The 24,043-nt window shown below is 49.3% G+C and overlaps 1 protein-coding gene across 1 annotated transcript; it reads left to right on the top strand.

Moving 5' to 3' along the window:
* Positions 1–5,637: 5,637 nt before the first annotated feature.
* Positions 5,638–20,079, top strand: LOC128950233 (dynein regulatory complex protein 1-like; the record flags this gene model as incomplete). The annotated part of the gene is made up of 6 exons (XM_054295115.1): positions 5,638–6,065; positions 8,061–8,154; positions 11,841–11,953; positions 15,803–15,986; positions 17,066–17,203; positions 19,993–20,079. Coding segments are annotated over exons 1-6 (1,044 nt in total), but the record flags the coding sequence as incomplete, so codon positions are not given.
* Positions 20,080–24,043: the final 3,964 nt, after the last annotated feature.

A 24,043-nucleotide genomic window follows, 5' to 3' on the forward strand; every position in this document is an offset into this window, starting at 1 on the left:
CTCACCTTCCCAGTGGGATTGGATCCTGAATCCCAAATCCTGAATCCCGGATTACGGTGGGATCGGATCCTGAATCCCAAATCCCAAATCCCGAATCCCAGTGGGATTGGATCTCAAATCCCGAATCCCGGCTCCTGGTGGGATTGGATCCTAAATCCCGAATCCTGAATACCGAATCCCAAATCCCAAATCCTGGCTCCTGGTGGGATCGGATACCAAATCCTGAATCCCGAATCCCAATGGGAATCAGATTCTGAATCCCGAATCCTGAATCTTGGCTCCTGGTGGGAATCGGATCCTGAATCCCAAATCCCGGCTCCTGGTGGGATCGGACCCCAAATCTCGAATCCCAAATCCCAGATCCCGGCTCCTGGTGGGATCGGATCCCGAATCCTGAATCCCGAATCCCAAATCCCAAATCCTGAATCCCAGAGGGATCAGATCCCAAATCCCAAATCCCGAATCCCGGTTCCTGGCAGGATTGGATCCTGAATCCTGAATCCCGAATCCCGGCTCCCGGTGCGATCGGATCCCAAATCCCAAATTCCAAATCCCGGTGGGACCGAATCCCGAATCCTGGCTCCCGGCGGGATCACATCCCGAATCCCGAATCCCCAATCCCGAATCCCCAATCCCGAATCCCGGCTCCCTGCTCCCGTTGGGATCGGATCCCCCGGGAACCGCCGCTATCACCTCCAGACAGCGCTTCCCATGAAGCCGGGATGGAAAATTGGGAAAGCCGAAAAACTCCGGCAACCCCTCACCCGCACGGCCGCGGAGCTTTGGGAACCCGCCGGGAATTCCGGGCGCGGATTCCCGGGAATCCTTCCCGCTCCTCTCCCGGCGCCGGGGGGGGATTCCAGGATTCCCCCCCGGATCCCGGGAAAAGCCGGAGCCGCTCCCGGGGCGCGGGAGGAGCCGGGGCAGGAAGGGGGAAGGAAGGAGCGGGAGGCGGTGCCGGGGCGCCGCCGCTCTCCCGGGAAGCGGCGGCACCTTCCCGGTGCCGGGATCCATCCCCGGGATCCAGGGAATTCCGCCCGCAGGACGAGTCCCGAGTCCCCATCCCACAGAGGAGTTTGAAATTATGGGAATGCCAGGGGGAAAACCGGGAAGTCTGGGGGTGGCTGCGGTCCCGGGATGAGCTGGGAATTCCCAGTGGGAATGGGGAAGTGAAGGGGGGTGGGCACTTCCCGAAATTCCAGGTGGGAATTCCTGTGGAGCTGCAGCCCCATTCCTGGTCCAGAGGATTCTTCCCACTCCTGGGATTCCCGGGATCCTGGGAATTCTGCTCCGAGGATCCCTCACCAAGGAGGAATCCCAATCCGTATCCTGATCCCAATCCCAATCCCAGTCCTAATCCCGATCCTGATCCCGATCCCAGAGTGTTTTAAAATTATAGGAATGCCAGGAAGAAAAACGGGAAGGGGAAGGGAGCAATGGGGTGCCCCTGATCCCACAGTTTGGGGGTGGCTGCGGCCCCGGGACGAGCTGGGAATTCCCAGTGGGAATGGGGAAGTGAAGGGGGGTGGGCACTTCCCGAAATTCCAGGTGGGAATTCCTGTGGAGCTGCAGCCCCTTTCCTGGCCCAGAGGATTCTTCCCACTCCTGGGATCCCTGGGATCCTGGGAATTCTGCCCCGAGGATCCTGCACTGAGGAGAAATCCCAATCCCAATCGATCCCGATCCTGATCCCGATCCCAATCTGGATTTTAATCCCGATCCCAATCCCGATCCCAGAGTGGTTTAAAATTATGGGAATGCCAGGAGGGAAAGCAGGAAGGGGAGGGGAGCAGTGGGGTGCCCCTGATCCCACAGTTTGGGGATGTGCTGGGAATTGCCAGTGGGAATGGGGAAGTGAAGGGGGGAATTCCCAAAATTCCAGGTGGGAATTCCTGTGGACCTGCAGCCCACAGTGGTGTCCAAACACACCCGGCTCATTCCCAATCCCATTCCCAATCCCATTCCCAATCCCATTCCCAATCTCCATCACATTCCCATTTCCATTTCCATTCCCATTACCATTCCCATTCCCACTCCCAATCCCATTCTCACTCCCAATCCCAGTTTCCCATTCCCGATCCCATTCCCATTCTGATTCCCATTCCCAATCCCAATCCAATTCTTATTCCCATTTCAATTTCCAATCTCATCCCCATCCCAATCTCATTCCCATTCCCATTCCCCTTCCCAATCCCATTCCCATTCCCACTCCATTCCCATCCCCCATCTCCTTCTCCTTCCCCGCTGCTCCCAAATTTTCCCTGATCCAGGTGGTCCCACCTGTCCACAACCCCAAAATTCGGGAACGACCCCCCCAAGGAATGTGGGGCTCCCCCATTCCCCAAAACCCCCCCGGGAATTCCTCCATCCCCTTCTCTGGAATTCCACATCCCATAAAATCCACCTCGAATTCCCTTTTGGGGACCCCAAATCCCGGGATCCCGGGCAGATCCCTCTTTCCCTGGATCCCAAAGATTCCCATCCCCGGCTGTTCCCGAGCTCTCCCACGCACCCGGAGCTGCGCAATTCCCACACTCCCGGCTGGAATCCTGGATCCTCAGGGCTGGCCGGGAATCTCCCCGGACCTCAAATCCCCAAAAATTCCCTCCAGGAATCTCCCTGGATCTCAGACCCTCCAAAATTCCCTCCGGGAATCTCCCCGGATCTCAAATCCCCCAAAAATTCCCTCTGAGAATCTCCCCGGATCTCAAATCCCCCAAAAATTCCCTCCAGGAATCTCCTCCAGTCTCGGACCCCCAAAAATTCCCTCCAGGAATCCCCCCCAGATCTCAAATCCCCCAAAAATCCCCTCCGAGAATCTCCCCGGATCTCAAATCCTCCAAAATTCCCCCGGGGAATCTCCGTGGATGAGTTCCGAGCAGGAACCATCCCGCTCCTCCTCGTCCCTTTTCCCATCCCACCTCAAATCCCAGACGATTTTGGGCTTGGAAAACCCTTCCCTAAATTCCCTAATTTTTCCCGAATAATTCCCAAATAATTCCCGAATATTTCCCGAATAATTCCCAAATAATTCCCGAATAATTCCCGAATAATTCCCCATGATCCCAAAAATCCCGGCGGATTCCCGAGGACTCACTCAGGAGGCGGCTGAGCCATCCCATGCTCCCTTTTTTTCCCTTTTTTTTCCCCCTTTTTTTCCCTTTTTTCCCAAAGGCGATCCCTTTGGAATCGTCGCTCCGGGAACGGTTCCCGGGAAACCGCTGCTCCCTCCCCCTTTTCCTTCCACTTCCCAATTTTCCCCTTTTTCCATTGGCACGGAGAGCTGGGAATCAAAATCCGCCCGGATTTCTGTTTTTTTTTCCCTTTTCCCACCGCTAGGGAGCGACGCTTTGGAATTGCGGGGGGAAAAAATAAAATTAATTTTTTAATTTTTAAAAAAAAAAAATTTAGGAATTCACTCACTTTTTTTTTTTTTTTTTCCAAGCAGGGAATGAGCTCCTTGGAGGGTCCGGCCGGGATTTGGGAGCGGGAGAAGTTGGAGCCACTTGCAGAGGGTTTGGATGGAGCCGTTCCCACCGCCGGGAATGCCGCGGGCACTTGCTGCCATCTCCCGGAGCTGCGGAAAAAATTCCCCAACCCTTCCCCTCCTCCTCCTCATTCCAGCATTCCCAGGAATTCGGGGCTTCCCGGCCCTCCAAACCGCGATAATTCCATGGTTTACTTGGATAATTCCACTTTTTGTTGAGTTTTAAGGGATTTTTTTTTTCCAGAAAAAAAATCGTGGAAAAGGGCGGGAATGGGGGTGGGTGGATGGGGTCAGGTTGTGGGGTCATCCCATTTTTCCTCATCTTTTGGGATTCAGGGTTGGGAAAGGGATGGATCAGGCTGAAATTCCAGGATTTTTCCCATCTCGGCATTCCTGGAGGGAAGAATTTGGATCGCTGCATCCTGGAGCAATCTGAAAGGCATCAGGAAATCCCAAAAAATCTGGGATTTTCCGTAAATTATCCCCATGGAATATTCCCACTCCTTGACCCCCAGATCAGCCCCACCAGGGCTGCGAAATTCCCTGGAAAAGGAAAATTCCATGAAGGGGAAAAAAAGCAGGAATTGAGGGAGGAAGAGGTGGAATTTTTTCCCCCCCCAAAAAAATTTTGGGCCCATCCCGGGAATCCTGGCAGGGCCTCACCCTCCCCTCCCCCTCCACCCCATCCCATTCCCAACCTCCCCCGATTTCCATGGAAACTGCGGATCCCAATTCCATGGCAACCAACCCCCCATGGCAACAGGCGGCTCCCACACCCCCCGAGGAGGAGGAGGAGGAGGAGGAGGAACCGGGAATGCTGAGCCTGGAGGGTTCTGTTCCATGGAATCCATGGAATTCATGGAATTCCGGGAAATTGTGGAGATCGGGCCGTGAGGGAGGCTGGAAAAGCAAATTCCCAGGATTTGGGAGTGGGATCTCTGTCCTGGGACACTGCCAGGGATTCTCTGGGAATCCCAGCCCAGCCAGGAATCCCTTCCCAAGATCCCACCATCCCAAGCTCCCCTTTCCCACTGGAAGCCATTCCCTGCCTCCTGCCCCTCCAGCCTTCACCCCAAATCCCAAATCCCGGCTCTGGAATCCCAAATTTCCCTCTGGAAAAGGCCCCAAGGATTCCCTGGATCCTCCCCTGATCCAGCTGCACATTCCCAGCTCTCCCAGCCTGGCGTTGGATCCAGCCCCATCCCAACTCCTCCTTGAGAAGGAATTTCAGGATTCAGGAAATTCTCTGGGAATTCAGGACTCCAGGAAGGGTTTCCCTTCCCTTTTCCATCCCTGAATTCCATAAAAATCCCTCGGGATGGATCCTGAGTGTCCTTGATCCCAGAATCCCGGGATGGTTTGGGATGGGATCCATGGACCTTCAATCCCATCCCAGGGACACTTCCCACCATCCCAGGGTGCTCCAAATCCACCCTTGGACACTGCCAGGGATTCTCTGGGAATTCCAGCCCAGCCAGGAATCCCTTCCCAAGATCCCAAAATCCCAAGTTCCCCTTTCCCAGGGAATTCCCTCCATTTCAGCTCCCCCAGTCATAGGCTCGGGATCCATTCCCATCAGACTCCTCCTTGTGAAGGAATTTCGGGATCCAGGGGTTTTCACTGGGAATTGGGGGACTCCAGGAAGGGTCTCCCTTCCCTTTTCCATCCCCGAATTCCATAAAAAATCCCCTCGGGATGGATCCTGAGTGTCCTCGATGCCAGAATCCCGGAATTTTTTTGAATGGATCCATGGACTTTCAATCCCAACCCCAATCCCAGGGTGCTCCAACCTTTCCTCGGACATTCCCAGGAATTCTGTGGGAATTCCCTCCCAGCCCCTCCCCTCACTCCAACCCCGTTCCCATCTCCCGGATCCGGCGGGAAGGAGCGGTAGGAGCTCTCCCGGTGCCTTTTTCCCGCTGTTTCCCACGAAAAACGCGCCGGGAAAATTTGGAAAATTTGGGAGCGGAGGGGGGGAGGGGGGGCATGATGCTCCCGCCGTTGCCAAGCAACGGGAAGCGCCACCGCGCATGCGCGGCCCCGCGCAGGTGATGACACACCCGTTGCTCGGCAACGGGGGGACGCTCAGGGTACGCGCATGCGCAGTGAGCGCCGCGCATCAGCCGTTGCCGGGGTAACGGGAGCCGCGCATGCGCGGTAACGGAGGCGCAACCTGCGCCCCGGTGTGCTCATGGAGCCGGGGGCGGACGGGGTGGGTCCAGGCCCGAGCGTGGAGCCCGCGGAGCCCGAACCGGAGCCTGAGCTCGATCCTAAAGTCCGTCCCGAGCCGGATCCCGGTGCTGATCCCGGTACCGGTCCCGGTGCCGTTTCCCGATCCCGATTCCGCTCCCCGTCCCGGTCCCGGTCCCGGTCCCGGTCCCGGTCCCGGTCCCGATGCCGGTCCCGGTCCCGTTCCCGATGCCGTTCTCGACGCCGTTCCCGGTCCCGTTCCCGATGCCGGTACCGATGCCGTTCCCGATGCCGGTATCGGTCCCGGTTCCCGTGCCGGTTCCAGAGCGGATTGGCAGCTGCAGCAGCGAATCGCCGCCCGCCGGAACCGCATCGATGCCCGGCGCCGGTGAGGAACGGGGAAGGCCGGGGCCCCATTCCCGGTTTTCCAGAGGGAAGGGGGTGGTGGGGGGTCCCCGCCCCAAACTGGGCCGATAACAGGAACCGACCCCAAAGCTGGGGCTCAGAATCGGAACCGGGGCTCGAGATCCGTCCCAAACCCATCCCGGGGAATCAGGAACATTCCCAGAACTCAGAGTCCATCCCAAAGCGAGTCCCGGGCTCAGGATCCATCCCAAAACCCAGTCCCAGGCTTGGGATCCCTCCCAAACACATCCCAGGGGCTCAGGGACATTCCCAGCACTCTGGATCCATCCCAAATCCAATCCCAGAACTCAGGATCCATCCCAATCCTAATCCAGGCTCAGGATCCATCTCAGACCCAATCCCAGAGCTCAAGATCCATCCCAAAGTTTCAGGATCCATCCCAAATCCATCCCCAGTGCTCAGGACCATTCCCGGGGCTCCAAACCCATCCCAAACCCAATCCCAGCCTCTGGATCCATCCCAAACACAATCCCAGGGTCAGGATCCATCCCAATCCTTGGCTCAGGATCCACCCCAAAGTCTCAGGATCAATCCCAGTTCCAATCCCAGAGGCTCAGGATACATCTCAGAGGCTCAGGATCCATCCCAAATCCATCCCCAGTGCTCAGGACCATTCCCGAGGCTCCAAGCCCATCCCAAATCCATTCCCAGGGCTCAGGCTCCGTCCCAAAGGCCTAGGATCCATTCCAGACCCAATCCTAGGCTCAAGATCCATCCCAATCCCAGGCTCAGGATCCATCTCAAATGCAATCTCAGGCTCAGGATCCATCTCAGACCCAGTCCCAAAGGCTCAGGATCCATCCCAAAGTTTCAGGATCCATCCCAAATCCATCCCCAGTGCTCGGAACAATTCCCAAAGCTCAAAATCCATCCGAGTCCCAGTCCCAGGCTCAGGATCCATTCCAAACCAAATCCCAGGCCCAGAGTCCATCCCAAAGAATTGGGATCCATCCCAAAGCCAGTCCCGGGTTTGGGATTCATCCCAGACCAAATCCCAGGCTCAGGATCCATCCCAAATCCAACCTCAGGGCTCAGGACCATTCCCAGGGATCCAAACCCATCCCAAATCCATTCCCTGTGCTCAGGCTCCATCCAAACCAAATCCCAGGCTCAGGATCCATCCCAAATCCATTCCCAGAACTCAGGGTCTGTCCCAAATCAAATCCCGGGCTCAGGATCCATCCCAGGCTCAGGATCCATTTCAAACAAAATCCCAGACTCAGGATCAATCCCAAAGGCTCAGGATCCATCCCAAACCCAATCCCAGGCTCTGGATCCATCCCAGAGGCTCAGGATCCATCCCAAATCCATCCCCAGTGCTCAGGACCATTCCCGGGGCTCCAAACCCATCCCAAATCCATTCCCAGGGCTCAGGATCCATCCCAAAGCCTCAGGATCCATCCCAAACCCAATCCCAAAGTTTCAGGATCCCTCCCAAACCCAGTCTCAGGCTCAAGATCCATCCCAGACCAAATTCCAAAGGCTCAGGATCCATCCTAGACCAAATCCCAGGTTCAGGATCTGTCTCAAACCCAACCCCAGGCTCAGGATTGATCCCAAACCAAATCCCAGGCTCAGGATCCATCCCAAAGGCTCAGGATCCATCCCAAACCCAATCCAAGGCTCAGGATCCATCCCAAATCCATCCCCAGGGCTCAGGACCATTCCCAGGGCTCCAAACCCATCCCAAATCCATTCATATAAAAGTTTTTAATAATTAAATTAATATGAATATGATATGATATGATAAGATATGATATGATATTTATTATAGATACATTTTATATATTTGCATTAATTGAATTAAATTTATATTGATATATTAAAATATTATTGTTGCTACTATTATTGTTGTTGTTGTTATTATTAACAATAACAACAATAATAACAATAACAACAACAATAATAGTAATAATAATAATAAAAATAATCCAAATTTTCCCCGTTTCCCTGCCAGGGAAGCGCTTGGAGAGAAGGTGGAGCAGGACGAGGAGCAGGCGGAGGAGGAGGAGAAGGGGAAGAGCCTGAAGCTGGTCGAGGAGACCGAGAGGGTGAGGAGGGATTGGGAATCTCCTCCTGGATCCCTCCTTATCCCTGGATTCCCTCCTTTATGGGCCAAAAACCGGGACAGAAACTTCCCAGGACCGGGATGTGGGATCCGGTGGGAATTTCCTCTTGGATCCCTCCTTGTTCCGCGTTTTCCTCCTTGGTGTCCCATTGATGGGACAAAAATCCAGGAGAAAACCTCCCCAGGACCAGGATTTGGGATCCAATGGGAATCTCTTCTTGGATCCACCCTTGTTCCATGTTTTCCTTCTTGGTGTCCCCTTGATGGGACAAAAACTTGGGAGAGAAATTCAGCAGGACCGGGATGTGGGATCCAATGGGAATTTCCTCTTGGATCCCTCCTTATCCCTTGTTTTGATCCTTAGTGTCCCCTTTGATGGGACAAAGAACTGGGAGAGAAACTCCTCAAGACTGGGAGTTGGGATCCAATGGGAATCTCCTCTTGGATCCATCCTTATCCCTGGTTTTCCTCCTTTTTGGGCCAAAAACCGGGAGAGAAACTCCCCAGGACTGGGATTGGGCTGGATCATCAGGATCAGTTAGGAATTTCCTCTTGAATCCCCTCCTTGTTCCATGTTTTTCTCCTTGGTTTCTCCTTGATGGGACACAAAAAAATGGGAGAAGAACATTTTAGGACCGGGATTTGGGATCTGATGGGAATCTCCTCTTGGATCCCTCCTTATCCCTTGTTTTCCTCCTTTTTGGGCCAAAAACCGGGAGAGAAACTCCCCAGGACTGGGATTTGGGATCCGATGGGAATTTCCTCTTGGATCCCTCCTTATCCCTGGATTTCCTCCTTTTTGGGCCAAAAACCGGGAGAGAAACTCCAGAGCGGGAATTTGGGCCAGATCCTTGAGATCCATTGGGAATCTCCTCCTGGATCCCTCCTTATCCCTTGTTTTCCTCCTTTATGGGCCAAAAAACCGGGACAGAAACTTCCCAGGACCGGGATTTGGGATCCGGTGGGAATTTCCTCTTGGATCCCTCCTTGTTCCGCGTTTTCCTCCTTGGTGTCCCATTGATGGGACAAAAATCCAGGAGAAAACCTCCCCAGGACCAGGATTTGGGATCCAATGGGAATCTCTTCTTGGATCCACCCTTGTTCCATGTTTTCCTTCTTGGTGTCCCCTTGATGGGACAAAAACTTGGGAGAGAAATTCAGCAGGACCGGGATGTGGGATCTAATGGGAATTTTCTTCTTGGATCCCTCCTTATCCCTTGTTTTGATCCTTAGTGTCCCCTTTGATGGGACAAAAAACTGGGAGAGAAACTCCTCAAGACTGGGAGTTGGGATCCAATGGGAATCTCCTCTTGGATCCATCCTTATCCCTGGTTTTCCTCCTTTTTGGGCCAAAAACCGGGAGAGAAACTCCCCAGGACTGGGATTGGGCTGGATCATCAGGATCAGTTAGGAATTTCCTCTTGAATCCCCTCCTTGTTCCATGTTTTTTCTCCTTGGTTTCTCCTTGATGGGACACAAAAAAATGGGAGAAGAACATTTTAGGACCGGGATTTGGGATCCGATGGGAATCTCCTCTTGGATGCATCCTTATCCCTTGTTTTGATCCTTGGCGTTCCCTTGGTGGGACAAAAATCCAAGAGAGAAACTCCCCAGGAGTGGGATTTGGGATCCAATGGGAATCTCCTCTTGGATCCATCCTTGTTCCGTGTTTTCCTCCTTGGCGTTCCCTTGGTGGGACAAAAAATTTCTCCAGGACCGGGATTTGGGATCCGATGGGAATCTCCTCTTGGATCCCTCCTTATCCCTTGTTTTCCTCCTTTTTGGGCCAAAAACCGGGAGAGAAACTCCCCAGGACTGGGATTTGGGATCCAACGGGAATCTCCTCTTGGATCCTTTCTTATCCCTGGTTTTCCTCCTTTTTGGACCAAAAACCGGGAGGGAAACTCCAGAGTGGGAATTTGGGCCAGATCCTTGAGATCCATTGGGAATCTCCTCTTGGATCCTTTCTTATCCGTGGTTTTCCTCCTTTTTGGGCCAACAACCGGGAGAGATGAGACAAAAAAAAAGGGAGAAGATCACCTTAGGATCAGGATTTGGGATCCAACGGGAATCTCCTCTTGGATCCTTTCTTATCCCTGGTTTTCCTCCTTTTGGGGCCAAAAACCGGGACAGGAACTCCCCAGGACTGGGATTGGGGCTGGATCCTTGGTACTGGAAATGGTTGGGCTTTTCCAACCTTAAACGAGGATTCTGGGATTGGATGGGATTCTGGGATGGGGTTCTGAGATGGGATTATGGGATGGGATTGTGGGATTTTGGGATGGGATTCTGGGATGCAATTCCAGGATGGGATTATGGGGCAGGATTCCAGGAAGGGACTCTGGGATGAGATTCTGGAGTGGGATTATGGGATGGGATTATGGGATGGAATTCCAGGAAGGGATTCTGGGATGGGTTTCCAGGATGGGATTCTGGGATGGGATTCCGGGATGGGATTGTGGGGTGGGATTCCAGGATGGGATTATAGGATGGGGATATGGGATGGGATTATGGGGTGGGATTCCAGGATGGGATTATAGGATGGGGATATGGGATGGGATTCCGGGATGGGATTCCAGAATGGGATTCTGGGATGGGATTATGGGCAGGATTCCAGGATGGGATTATGGGAGGGGATTATGGGATGGGGTATAGGATGGGATTATGGGGTGGGATTCCAGGATGGGATTCCAGGATGGGATTATGGGATTATGGGATGGGATGAGATGCCAGGATGGGATTCTGAGATGGGATTCTGGGATGGGATTCCAGGATGGGATTATGGGATTATGGGATTATGGTATTATGGGATGGGATTCCAGGATGGGATTATGGGATTATGGGATGGGATTCCAGGATGGGACTATGTCATGGGATTATGGGATGGGATTTTGGGGTGGGATTTCAGGATGGAATTTTGGGATGGAATTCTGAGATTCTGGGATGGAATTCCAGGATGGGATTCTGGGATAGGATTATGGGATTCTGGGATGGGATTATGGGATGGGATGGGATTATGGGATGTAATTCCGGGAAAGGATTATGGGATGGGATTCCAGGAAGGAATTCCAGGATGAGATTATGGGATGGGATTATGGGATTCTGGGATGGAATTATGGAACTATGGAATGGGAATCCGTGATGGGATTATGGGAAGGGATTCTGGGATTATGGGATGGGATGAGATTCCAGGATGGAATTCTGGGATGGGATTCCAGGATGGGATTATGGGATGGGGATGTGGGATGGGATTCTGTCATGGGATTTTGGGATGGGATTCCAGGATGGGATTATGGGATGGGACTATGGGAAAGGATTATGGGATGATGAGATGGGATAGGATTCACAGATGGGATTTTGGGATGGGATCCTCGGAAGGGATTCTGGGAAGGGATTTCAGGATGGGATTCTGGGATGGGATCCCAGGAAGAGATTCCAGGATGGGATTATGGGATGGGATTATGGAATTATGGGGTGGGATTCCAGAATGAGACTATGGGATGGGATTCAGGGAAGGGATTTAGGCAAAGAAAGGGATTTCGGGATCCTTGAGGGATTGGGATTTGACCGGGCTCCTTGGACTTGGATCCCCACCCATCCCATGGATGGGAAAGCTCCGGGATTGGTGCGTTCCAAGCCCAAATTCCCGGGATGTCCCTTTCCCGGCAGGCCCTGGCCAAGCTCCTTTTCCACGGGACGCAGCTGCTGACCAACGTCCAGGTGGAATCCGACCTCCGGGAATCGCAGCGGCGGGAAAAGGACAGGCAGGACAAGCGCAGGAGGTGAGCTTGGGATTTTGGGAATTCTGCCGGATTCCCATGGGAAATCCCGGCCCGTGACGAGGTCCCAAATCCCACCTGGCCCAGGTGGTTTGGGGGAGTTTTCCGGAGGTTTCTTGGAGAGGTGGAGATGGATTTGGGAATGGGATGGAGGGGTGGGAAACAGGGAATGGCTTCCAGTGGGAAAGGGGAGCTTGGGATGGTGGGATCTTGGGGAGGAATTCCCGGCTGGGCTGGAATTCCCAGAGAATCCCTGGCAGTGTGCAAGGAAAGGTTGGATCATTCTGGGATGGTGGGGTGGAAATAGGATGGGATTGAAGGTCCACGGATCTCATCCCAAACCATTCCGGGATTCTGGGATCAAGGACACTCAGGATCCATCCCAAGAGACTTTTATGGAATTTGGGGATGGAAAAGGGAAAGGAGATCTTTCCTGGAGTCCTGAACTCCCAGGGAATTCCCAGAGGATCCCTGGCAGTGTCCAAGGGTGGGTTTGGATCACCCTGGGATGGTGGGAAGGGTCCCTGGGATGGGATTGAAGGTCCATGGATCCCACCCCAAACCATTCCGGGATTCTGGGATCAAGGATGCTCAGGATCCATCCCGAGGGATTTTTATGGAATTCAGGGATGGAAAAGGGAAGGGAGACCCTCCCTGGAGTCCTGAATTCCCAGTGAAACCCCTGGATCCCAAAATTCCTTCTCAAGGAGGAGTCGGGATGGGGCTGGATCCAACGCCAGGCTGGGAGAGCTGGGAATGTGCAGCTGGATCAGGGAAGGATCCAGGGAATCCTTGGGGCCTTTTCCAGAGGGAAAGGAGAGCTGGGATTTGGGCAAGGATGGAGGGGCAGGAGGCAGGGAATGGCTTCCAGTGGGAAAGGGGAGCTTGGGATGGTGGGATCTTGGGAAGGGATTCCTGGCTGGGCTGGGATTCCCAGAGAACCCCTGGGAGCGTCCCAGGAAAGGTTTGGGATCACTCTTGGATCGTTGGGTTGGAATGGGATGGGATTGAAGCTCCACAAATCCCATCCCAAGCCATCCTGGAATTCCTTCTTGGAATTCCTCAGCCCATTCCAGGAAAGGCCCCGCCCGTCCTGCTCTGGCAGTGGAATTTTTTTGCTGCTGGGGTTTTCCAAAGGTTTTTCCACCCTCTGGAATTCCCTGATCCCCGCCAGGATCATTCCTGGGTGGTCCCATCCTGCTTTTCCATCAGGAAACACCGAATCCGTGCTCCCGGGATTCAGGGAAGGAAAGGGATTTAGGGAAGGGATTCATGGAAGGGATTAATGGAAGGAATTCAGGGAAGGGATTTAGGGAAGGAGAGGAATTCAGGAAAGGAAAGAGATTTAGGGGAGGGATTTAGGGAAGGGAAGGGATTTAGGGAAAGAATTTAGGGAATGGATTTAGGGAAGGAGTTCACAGAAGAGATTTAGGAAATGAATTTAGGAAAGGGTTTTAGGGAAGGGATTTAAGGAATGGATTTAGGGAAGGGATTCAGGGAATGGATTTAGGGTAAGAAAATTGTTTTAGGGAAGGAAAGGGGTTTAGGAAAGGGATTCAGGGAAGGAATTCATGGAAGGGATTTTGGGAACGGATTTAGGGAAGGAAAGGGATTTAGGGAAGAGATTTAGAGAATGGATTTAGGGAAGGGATTTTAGGGAAGGGATTCATGGAAAGGATTTAGGGAAAGGGATTTAGGGTAGGAAAGGGGTTTAGGGAATGGATTTAGGAAAGGGTTTTAGGGAAGAGATTTAAGGAAGTGATTTAGGGAACAGATTTAGGGAAGGGATTCAGGGAAGGGATTCAGGGAATGGATTTAGGGAAAGAAAATTGTTTTAGGGAAGGAATTTAGGGAAGGAAAGGGGTTTAGGAAAGGGATTTAGGGAAGGAATTAATGGAAGGGATTCAGGGAAGGGAAGGGATTCATGGAAGGGATTTAGGGAATGAATTTAGGAAAGGATAATAGTGAGGGGATTCAGGGAATGGATTTAGGAAAGGGATTTAGGGAAGGGATTTAGGGAAGGGATTTAAGGAAGTGATTTAGGGAACAGATTTAGGGAAGGGATTCAGGGAAGGGATTCAGGGAAGGGATTCAGGGAAGGAAAGAGATTTAGGAAAGGGATTTTGGGAAGGGATCTAGGGAGGGGATTTTGGGAATGAATTTAGGGAAGGGTTTTAGGGAATGGATTTAGGGAAGGAATTAATGGAAGGGATTTAGGGAATGGATTTGGGAAAGGATTTTGTAGAAGAGATATAGGGAAGAGATTCAGGGAAGAGATTTTGGGAAGGAAGGAAATTTAGGGAAGGGATTTAGGGAAGGGATTTAGGGAAGAAGAGGGATTTTAGGGAACAGATTTAGGGAAGGGAGTCAGGGAAGGGATTCATGTAAGGGATTTAGGGAATGGATTTAGGGAATGGATTTAAGGAAGGGAGTTTAGGGAGGGGATTTAGGGAAGAGAATGATTGTAGGGATGGGATTTAGGGAAGGGATTCAGGAAAGGGATTCAGGGAGAAGAAGGGAAGGGAAGGGAAGGGAAGGGAAGGGAAGGGAAGGGAAGGGAAGGAAAGGAAAGGAAAGGAAAGGAAAGGAAAGGAAAGGAAAGGAAAGGAAAGGAAAGGAAAGGAAAGGAAAGGAAAGGAAAGGAAAGGAAAGGAAAGGAAAGGAAAGGAAAGGAAAGGAAAGGAAAGGGATTTACAGAAGGAAGGGAATTCAGGGAAGTGATTATTTAGGTAATGGATTTAGGAAAGGGTTTTAGGGAAGAGATTTAGGAAGGGGATTCAGGGAAGGGATTTAAGGAAGGGATTTATGGAGGGGAAGAGATTTTAGGGAGGGGATTTAGGGAAGAGATTTAGGGAAGGAATTTTGGGGAGGAGATTTCGGGAAGGGATTCAGGGAAGGAATTAATGGAAGCGATTTAGGAAATGGATTTAGGGAAGGGATTTAGGGGAGGAAAGGGATTTTAGGGAGGGGATCTAGGGAATGGATTTAGGGAAAGAATTTAGGGAAGGGATTTAGGGAAGGGATTTTAGGGAGGGAATTTAGGGAAAGGATTTTCGGGAGGGGATTTAGGGAAGGGAAGGGATTTAGGGGAGGAATTCATGGAAGGGATGTAGGAAAGAGATTTAGAGAAGGGGTGGAAAGGGATTTTAAGGAAAGGATTTAAGGAAGGAAAGGAATTCAGGGAAGGAAAGGGATTTAGGGAAGGGATTCAGGGAATGGATTTAGGAAAGGGTTTAAGGGAAGGGATTTAGGGAAGAGATTTAGGAAAGGGATTCAGGGAGGGGATTTAGGGAAGGAGAGGGATTTAGGGAAGGAATTTAGGGAAGAGAATTGATTCAGAGAAGAGATTTAGGGAGGAGATTGATGGAAGGGATTTAGGGAGAGGAAAGGGATTCAGGAAAGGGATTTTAGGAAGGGACATAGGGAATGGATTTAAGGAAGGGACTTAGAGAATGAAAGGGATTTAGGGAAGGGAAGGAAAGGTATTTTAGGGAGGGAATCCAGGGAAGGGATTTAGGAAAGGGATTAATGGAAGGAAGGGAATTTAGGGAAGGAAGGGAATTTAGGGAAGGAGAAGGATTCACGGCAAGGATTTAGGGGAGGAAAGGGATTCAGGGACGGGAAGGGATTCATGGAAGGGATTCAGGGAAGGAAAGGAATTCAGAGGAGGAAAGGGATTCAGGGACGGGAAGGGATTCATGGAAGGGATTCAGGGAAGGAAAGGAATTCAGAGGAGGAAAGGGATTCAGGGACGGGAAGGGATTCATGGAAAGGAATCAGGGAAGGGAAGAACCCCATGTCTGGAGCACTTCCAGCCCTGTCCCATCTCCCTGGCTCCCTGTGTTCCCTCAGGCTGGAGAAGCTGGAGGCGGACGCCGAGCACGGCACGCAGAAGCTGGTGGAGATCAACTCCAGGTGGGGCCTGGCGGGGGAGCTGAAGGCGCCGCAGGAGCTGTGGGAGCTGCTGGAGCAGCAGCGCCAGGAGTGCGAGCAGCTCCTGGCCAGGAAGAACCAGCTCATCCAGGAGCTCCAGGAGGTGCCCTGGGAATTCTGGGAGCAGGGGGTGTGGATCCGGGCCGGGAGAGCCGGGAACGTGCAGCTGGATCAGGGGAGGATCCAGGGAATCCTTGGAGCCGCTTCCCCATCCCAAAGGGGCTCCAGGAGAGCTGGGATTTGGGATGAAGGGTGGAGGGGCAGGAGGCAGGGAATGGCTTCCAGTGGGAAAGGGGAGCTTGGGATGGTGGGATCTTGGGAAGGGATTCCTGGCTGGGCTGGAATTCCCAGAGAATCCCTGGGAGCGTCCAAGGGTGGATTAGGATCACCCTGGGATGGTGGGAAGTGTCCCTGGGATGGGATTGAAGGTCCATGGATCCCATCCCAAACCATTCCAGGATTCTGGGATCAAGGGCACTCAGGATCCATCCCGAGGGATTTTTATGGAATTTAGGAATGGAAAAGGGAAGGGAGACCCTTCCTGGAGTCCTGAACTCCCAGTGAAGCCCCTGGATCCCAAAATTCCTTCTCAAGGAGGAATCAGGATGGGGCTGGATCCAACGCCAGGCTGGGAGAGCTGGGAATGTGCAGCTGGATCAGGGAAGGATCCAGGGAATCCTTGGAGCCTTTTCCAGAGGGAAAGGAGAGCTGGGATTTGGGGTGAAGGCTGGAGGGGCAGGAGGCAGGGAATGGCTTCCAGTGGGAAAGGGGAGTTTGGGATGGTGGGATCTTGGGAAGGGATTCCCAAAGAATCTTTGGGAGCATCCAAAGAAAGTTTGGTTCACGCTGTGATCGCGGGGTTGGAATTGGATGATCCTTGAATTCCCTTCCCATCCAGTCCACGATAATTCTGCGTCCTGCCCTTTCCCCGAGAATCCCCTGAGGATTCCCTGTGCATTCCCTGAGGATTCCCTGTGCATTCCCTGAGCATTCCCTGAGCATTCCCTGAGCATTCTCTGAGCATTCCCTGAGCATCCCCTGAGCATTCCCTGAACATTCCCTGAGCATTCCCTGCGCATTCCCTGAGCATTCCCTGAGCATTCCCTGAGCATTCCCTGCGCATTCCCTTCGCATCCCCTGAGCATTCCCGTAATTCCCGGCTCCTTTCCCGTGTTTTTCCAGGAGCTGAAGGCCAGGGACGCGCTGTACGAGCAGACCCTGCGCGAGCAGGCCGAGGCCACCCGGGTGCTCCTGGAGAGGATGGAGGAACAAACGCGGTCCATGCTCAAATCCTACCGGCACCACCTCCGGCACATCGAGGTGCCCCAGTCCCGGGACAACGGGAAAATGGGAAAAACGGGGGAAATGGGAACAACGGGGAAAAGGGGAAAATTGATTTGGTTTCCGGATTTTTGGGAAAATTAATCCACAAACACCAGAGGTTTATGTTCAAAAAGGAGACAGGAGTCTCCTTTTTTCTTTATTCTTTTATATATTTTATATATTGGCTTGATTTATATTTATAAATTCTTTTATATATTTTATAAATTTGCTTTTTATATATATAAAAATTATTTTATATATTTATATATATATAAATTATTTTATATATTTTATATATATTCTTTTATATATTTTATCCATTCCTTTATATATATATATAATTTTATATATTTATATATATTTTTATATATATAAATTATTTTATATATCTTATAGATTTGCTACATATATATATAAAAATTCTTTTATATATTTATATATATATAAATTCTTTTATATATTTTATATATATTCTTTTATATATTTTATACATTCCTTTGTATAAATATATAAATTATTTTATATATGTATATATATTTATTTATGTATATAAATTATTTTATATATCTTTTAGATTTGCTGCATATATATATAAAAATTCTTTTATATATTTATATATTCAATTTTTATATCTATATAAATTCTTTTATATATTTTATATATATTCATTTTTATATTTTATACATTCCTTTATATATATATAAATTCTTTTATATTTTATATATATTTATTTATATATATAAATTATTTTATATATCCTATAGATTTGCTGCATATATATATAAAAATTCTTTTATATATTTATATATTCAGTTTTTATATATATATAAATTCTTTTATATATTTTATAGATTTCCTATATATATTTATATAAGAATTCTTTTACATATTTTATAGATTTGCTTTATATATATAAAAAATTCTTTTATATATTTAAATATTTGATTTTTATACAGATATAAATTCTTTTACTTATTTTTTACGTTTGCTTTATATATATATAAATTCTTTTATGTATTTTTTTTTGCTGTATATATATATACATTTTAAAATCTATTTTATAGATTTACTTTTTATATACTTTTATATATTTTATACATATGGATATAAATTCTTTTATGTATTTTTTATATATACATTCTTTTCTATATTTTATATATTTGCTTTACATATATATGTAAATTCTTTTATATATTTTCTTTTATATATAATCTTTTATATATTTTATAGTTTTGCTTTATATATATATAAATTCTTTTAATTTTGAATTCTTATGGAATTTAGGATTTTTTTTTTCCCATTTCTGAGGTGCTTGAGAGGTTCAGACTTCCCAAAACCCCCGATTCCAAAGATTTCCCTCTAATTTATAACCTTTCCTTTTAATTTTTAATTTTTATCAAATTTAGGGTTTTTTCCCCCATTGGTTGACTTCCCAAAACCCCCGATCCCAAAGACTCCCCTCTAATTTATAACTTTTCATTCATTCCCCTTTTCATTTTTAATTTTTCATTCATTCATTTCCATTCATTCATTTCATTCATTTCATTCCCCTTTTAATTTTTAATTCTTACTGAATTTAGGGGGTTTCTTCCCCATTATTTCTTTCATCTTTTGACATTTAATTTCATTTTTCAGCAAACCCAAACTTTATTTCTAAAATCAAATTTTTTTTCCATCCATCAATCAATGGAATCCTTCCCATTGTTTCTTTCATCTCCCACTGCTGGTTTTATCCACCAGCAGACCCCGAGCTTGTTTGGAAAGGCAAATCCGTTCTTTTCAGGATTTTTTGGGAAAAGAAAAAAAAAAATCAGAGTTTTGGATGAAATTTGAGGTTGGAATCCAGAGCTCTGAGGGGTTGGGAAGGACTTTGGGAGAGACCCCGGAGTGTTGTTCCCATTCCCGGGGATCCCGGTGTGGAATTCCCGCAATTCCCAATTTTTCCACAGAAAACGTTGGAGGTGGAGCGGCGGGAGATGGGAACTTGAGAGGTTCAGACTTCCCAAAACCCCCGATCCCAAAGATTCCCCTCTCATTTATAACCTTTCCTTTTCATTTTTAATTTTTATCGAATTTAGAGTTTTTCCCCCATTGGTTGACTTCCCAAAACAACTGATCCCAAAGATTCCCCTCTAATGTACAACCCTCCCTTTTAATTTTTAATTTTTATGAAATTTAGGATGTTTTTCCCATTTCTGAGGTGCTTGAGAGGTTCAGACTTCCCAAAACTCCTGAGATTTTCCCTCTAATGTGCAACCTTCCCTTTAATTCCTAATTTTTACTGAATTTAGGATTTTTTTCCCATTTCTGAGGTACTTGAGAGGTTCAGACTTCCCAAAACCCCCGATCCCAAAGATTCCCCTCTAATTTATAACCCTCCCTTTTCATTTTTAATTCTTACTGAATTTAAGGGGTTTCTTCCCCATTGTTTCTTTCATCTTTCAATGTCCAATTTAATTTATCAGCAAACCCAAACTTTATTTCTAAAATCAAATATTTTTTCCATCCATCAATCAGTGGAATCCTTCCCATTGTTTCTTTCATCTCCCACTGCTGGTTTTATCCACCAGCAGACCCCGAGCTTGTTTGGAAAGGCAAATCCGTTCTTTTCAGGATTTTTTGGGAAAAGAAAAAAAAAATCAGAGTTTTGGATGAAATTTGGGTGGGTGAGGTTGGAATCCGGAGCTCTGAGGGGTTGGGAATGACTTTGGGAGAGACCCCGGAGTGTTGTTCCCATTCCCGGGGATCCCGGTGTGGAATTCCCGCAATTCCCAATTTTTCCGCAGAAAACGTTGGAGGAGGAGCGGCGGGAGATGCTGACGAGCAACAGGAACCGGTGGAACGAGGCCATGAGGGCGCACAACGAGCAGGAGGTGAATCCCGGGGGAGATTTGGGAATTGCCGAGGGTGGGAAAAGTCCTTTGGGATTGATGACTGGATGAGGTTGGAAGAGGCTGGATGAGGTGGGATGGGGTTGGAGGAGGCGGGATGAGGTTGGGTGGGGCTGGATGGGATTGGATGGGAATGGATGGGATTGGATGGGAATGGATGGGATTGGATGAGATTGGATGAGATTGGATGAGATTGGATGGGATTGGATGAGATTGGATGAGGTTGGAAGAGACTGGATGGGATTGGATGGAATTGCATGAGATTGGATGGGATTGGATGAGATTGGAGGAGGTTGGATGGGATTGGATGGGATTGGATGGGATTGGATGGGATTGGATGAGATTGGATGAGGATGGATAGGGATGGATGAGATGGGATTGAGTTGGAGGAGGTTGGAAGATGTTGGATGGGATTGGATGAGGTTGGAAGAGGCTGGATGAGGTAGGATGGGGTTGGAGGAGGCGGGATGAGATTGGATGAGATTGGATGGGATTGGATGAGATTGGGTGGGATTGGATGGAAATGGATGGGATTGGATGGGAATGGATGGGATTGGATGGGATTGGATGAGATTGGAGGAGGTTGGATGGGATTGGTTGAGGTTGGATGAGGTTGGATGGGATTGGATGGGATTGGATGGGATTGGATGGGATTGGATGGGATTGGATGGGATTGGATGGGATTGGATGAGGTTGGAGGAGATTGGATGTGATTGGACGAGATTGGATGGGATTGGATGGGATTGGACGAGATTGGATGGTATTGGATGGGATTGGATGAGGTTGGATGGGATTGGATGGGATTGGATGGGATTGGACGAAATTGGATGGGATTGGATGGGATTGGATGAGATTGGATGGGATTGGATGGGATTGGATGGGATTGGATGAGATTGGACAGGATTGGATGGGATTGGATGGGATTGGATGAGGTTGGATGAGGTTGGATGAGATTGGATGGGATTGGATGGGATTGGATGAGATTGGATGGGATTGGATGGGATTGGATGGGATTGGATGAGATTGGACAGGATTGGATGGGATTGGATGGGATTGGATGAGGTTGGATGAGGTTGGATGGGATTGGATGGGATTGGATGGGATTGGATGGGATTGGATGAGATTGGATGGGATTGGATGAGGTTGGAGGAGGTTGGATGGGATTGGATGGGATTGGATGGGATTGGATGGGATTGGATGGGATTGGATGAGGATGGATAGGGATGGATGAGATGGGATTGAGTTGGAGGAGGTTGGAAGATGTTGGATGGGATTGGATGAGGTTGGAAGAGGCTGGATGAGGTAGGATGGGGTTGGAGGAGGCGGGATGAGATTGGATGAGGTTGGATGAGATTGGATGAGATTGGATGGGATTGGATGAGATTGGATGGGATTGGATGGGAATGGATGGGATTGGATGGGAATGGATGGGATTGGATTGGGATTGGATGAGATTGGAGGAGGTTGGATGGGATTGGTTGAGGTTGGATGAGGTTGGATGGGATTGGATGGGATTGGATGGGATTGGATGGGATTGGAGGAGGTGGGATGAGGTTGTATTGGGATGGATGAGATTGGATGAGGTTGGAAGAGGCTGGATGAGGTGGGATGGGGTTGGAGGAGGTGGGATGAGGTTGGATGGGATTGGATGGGATTAGATGAGATTGGATGAGGTTGGATGAGATTGGATGGGATTGGATGAGATTGGATGGGTTTGGAGGAGGTTGGATGGGATTGGATGAGATTGGATGAAGTTGGATGGGATTGGATGGGATTGGATGGGATTGGATGGGATTGGATGGGATTGGATGAGGTTGGATGGGATTGGATGAGATTGGATGAAGTTGGATGGGATTGGATGGGATTGGATGGGAATGGATGGGATTGGATAGGATTGGATGGGATTGGATGGGATTGGATGAGATTGGATGAGGATGGATAGGGATGTATGAGATGGGATTGAGTTGGAGGAGGTTGGAAGATGTTGGATGGGATTGGATGAGGTTGGAAGAGGCTGGATGAGGTAGGATGGGGTTGGAGGAGGCGGGATGAGATTGGATGAGATTGGATGGGATTGGATGGGATTGGATGGGATTGGATGAGGTTGGAGGAGATTGGATGTGATTGGACGAGATTGGATGGGATTGGATGGGATTGGATGAGATTGGATGGGATTGGATGGGATTGGATGGGATTGGACGAAATTGGATGGGATTGGATGGGATTGGATGAGATTGGATGGGATTGGATGGGATTGGATGGGATTGGACGGGATTGGATGGGATTGGATGGGACTGGATGGGATTGGATGAGATTGGATGGGATTGGATGGGATTGGATGAGGTTGGATGGGATTGGATGAGATTGGACAGGATTGGATGGGATTGGATGAGGTTGGATGAGGTTGGATGAGACTGGATGGATTGGATGGGATTGGATGAGGTTGGATGAGGTTGGATGGGATTGGATGGGATTGGATGGGATTGGATGGGATTGGATGAGATTGGATGAGGATGGATAGGGATGGATGAGATGGGATTGAGTTGGAGGAGGTTGGAAGATGTTGGATGGGATTGGATGAGGTTGGAAGAGGCTGGATGAGGTAGGATGGGGTTGGAGGAGGCGGGATGAGATTGGATGAGATTGGATGGGATTGGATGAGATTGGGTGGGATTGGATGGAAATGGATGGGATTGGATGGGAATGGATGGGATTGGATGGGATTGGATGAGATTGGAGGAGGTTGGATGGGATTGGTTGAGGTTGGATGAGGTTGGATGGGATTGGATGGGATTGGATGAGGTTGGAGGAGATTGGATGTGATTGGACGAGATTGGATGGGATTGGATGGGATTGGACGAGATTGGATGGTATTGGATGGGATTGGATGAGGTTGGATGAGATTGCATGGGATTGGATGGGATTGGATGGGATTGGATGGATTGGATGAGATTGGATGGGATTGGATGGATTGGATGAGGTTGGATGGGATTGGATGGGATTGGATGGGATTGGACGAAATTGGACGGGATTGGATGAGATTGGACGGGATTGGATGGGATTGGATGAGGTTGGATGGGATTGGATGGGATTGGATGGGATTGGATGAGATTGGATGGGATTGGATGGGACTGGATGGGATTGGATGGGATTGGATGAGGTTGGATGAGGTTGGATGGGATTGGATGAGATTGGACAGGATTGGATGGGATTGGATGAGGTTGGATGAGGTTGGATGAGACTGGATGGGATTGGATGGGATTGGATGAGGTTGGATGAGGTTGGATGGGATTGGATGGGATTGGATGGGATTGGATGGGATTGGATGAGATTGGATGAGGATGGATAGGGATGGATGAGATGGGATTGAGTTGGAGAAGGTTGGAAGATGTTGGATGGGATTGGATGAGGTTGGAAGAGGCTGGATGAGGTAGGATAGGGTTGGAGGAGGCGGGATGAGATTGGATGAGATGGGATGGGATTGGATGAGATTGGATGGGATTGGATGAGGTTGGATGGGATTGGATGGGATTGGATGAGATTGGATGAAGTTGGATGGGATTGGATGGAATGGATGGGATTGGATGGGATTGGATGGGATTGGGTGGGAATGGATGGGATTGGATGAGATTGGATGAAGTTGGATGGGATTGGATGAGGTTGGATGGGATTGGATGGGATTGGATGGGATTGGATGGGATTGGATGAGATTGGATGGGATTGGATGGGATTGGATGGGATTGGATGGGAATGGATGGGAATGGATGGGATTGGATGAGATTGGATGGGATTGGATGGGATTGGATGGGATTGGATGGGAATGGATGGGATTGGATGAGATTGGATGAGGATGGATGGGATTGGATGAGGATGGATTGGGATGGATGGGGTTAGATGAGGTTGGAGGAGGTTGGATGGGATTGGATTGGGATGGATGAGATTGGGT

The sequence above is a fragment of the Melozone crissalis genome, unplaced genomic scaffold (genome assembly GCF_028551555.1).
Source record: "Melozone crissalis strain CALT ecotype California unplaced genomic scaffold, PUWL_Pcris_2 ptg000520l_1, whole genome shotgun sequence".
Taxonomy (NCBI): domain Eukaryota; kingdom Metazoa; phylum Chordata; class Aves; order Passeriformes; family Passerellidae; genus Melozone; species Melozone crissalis.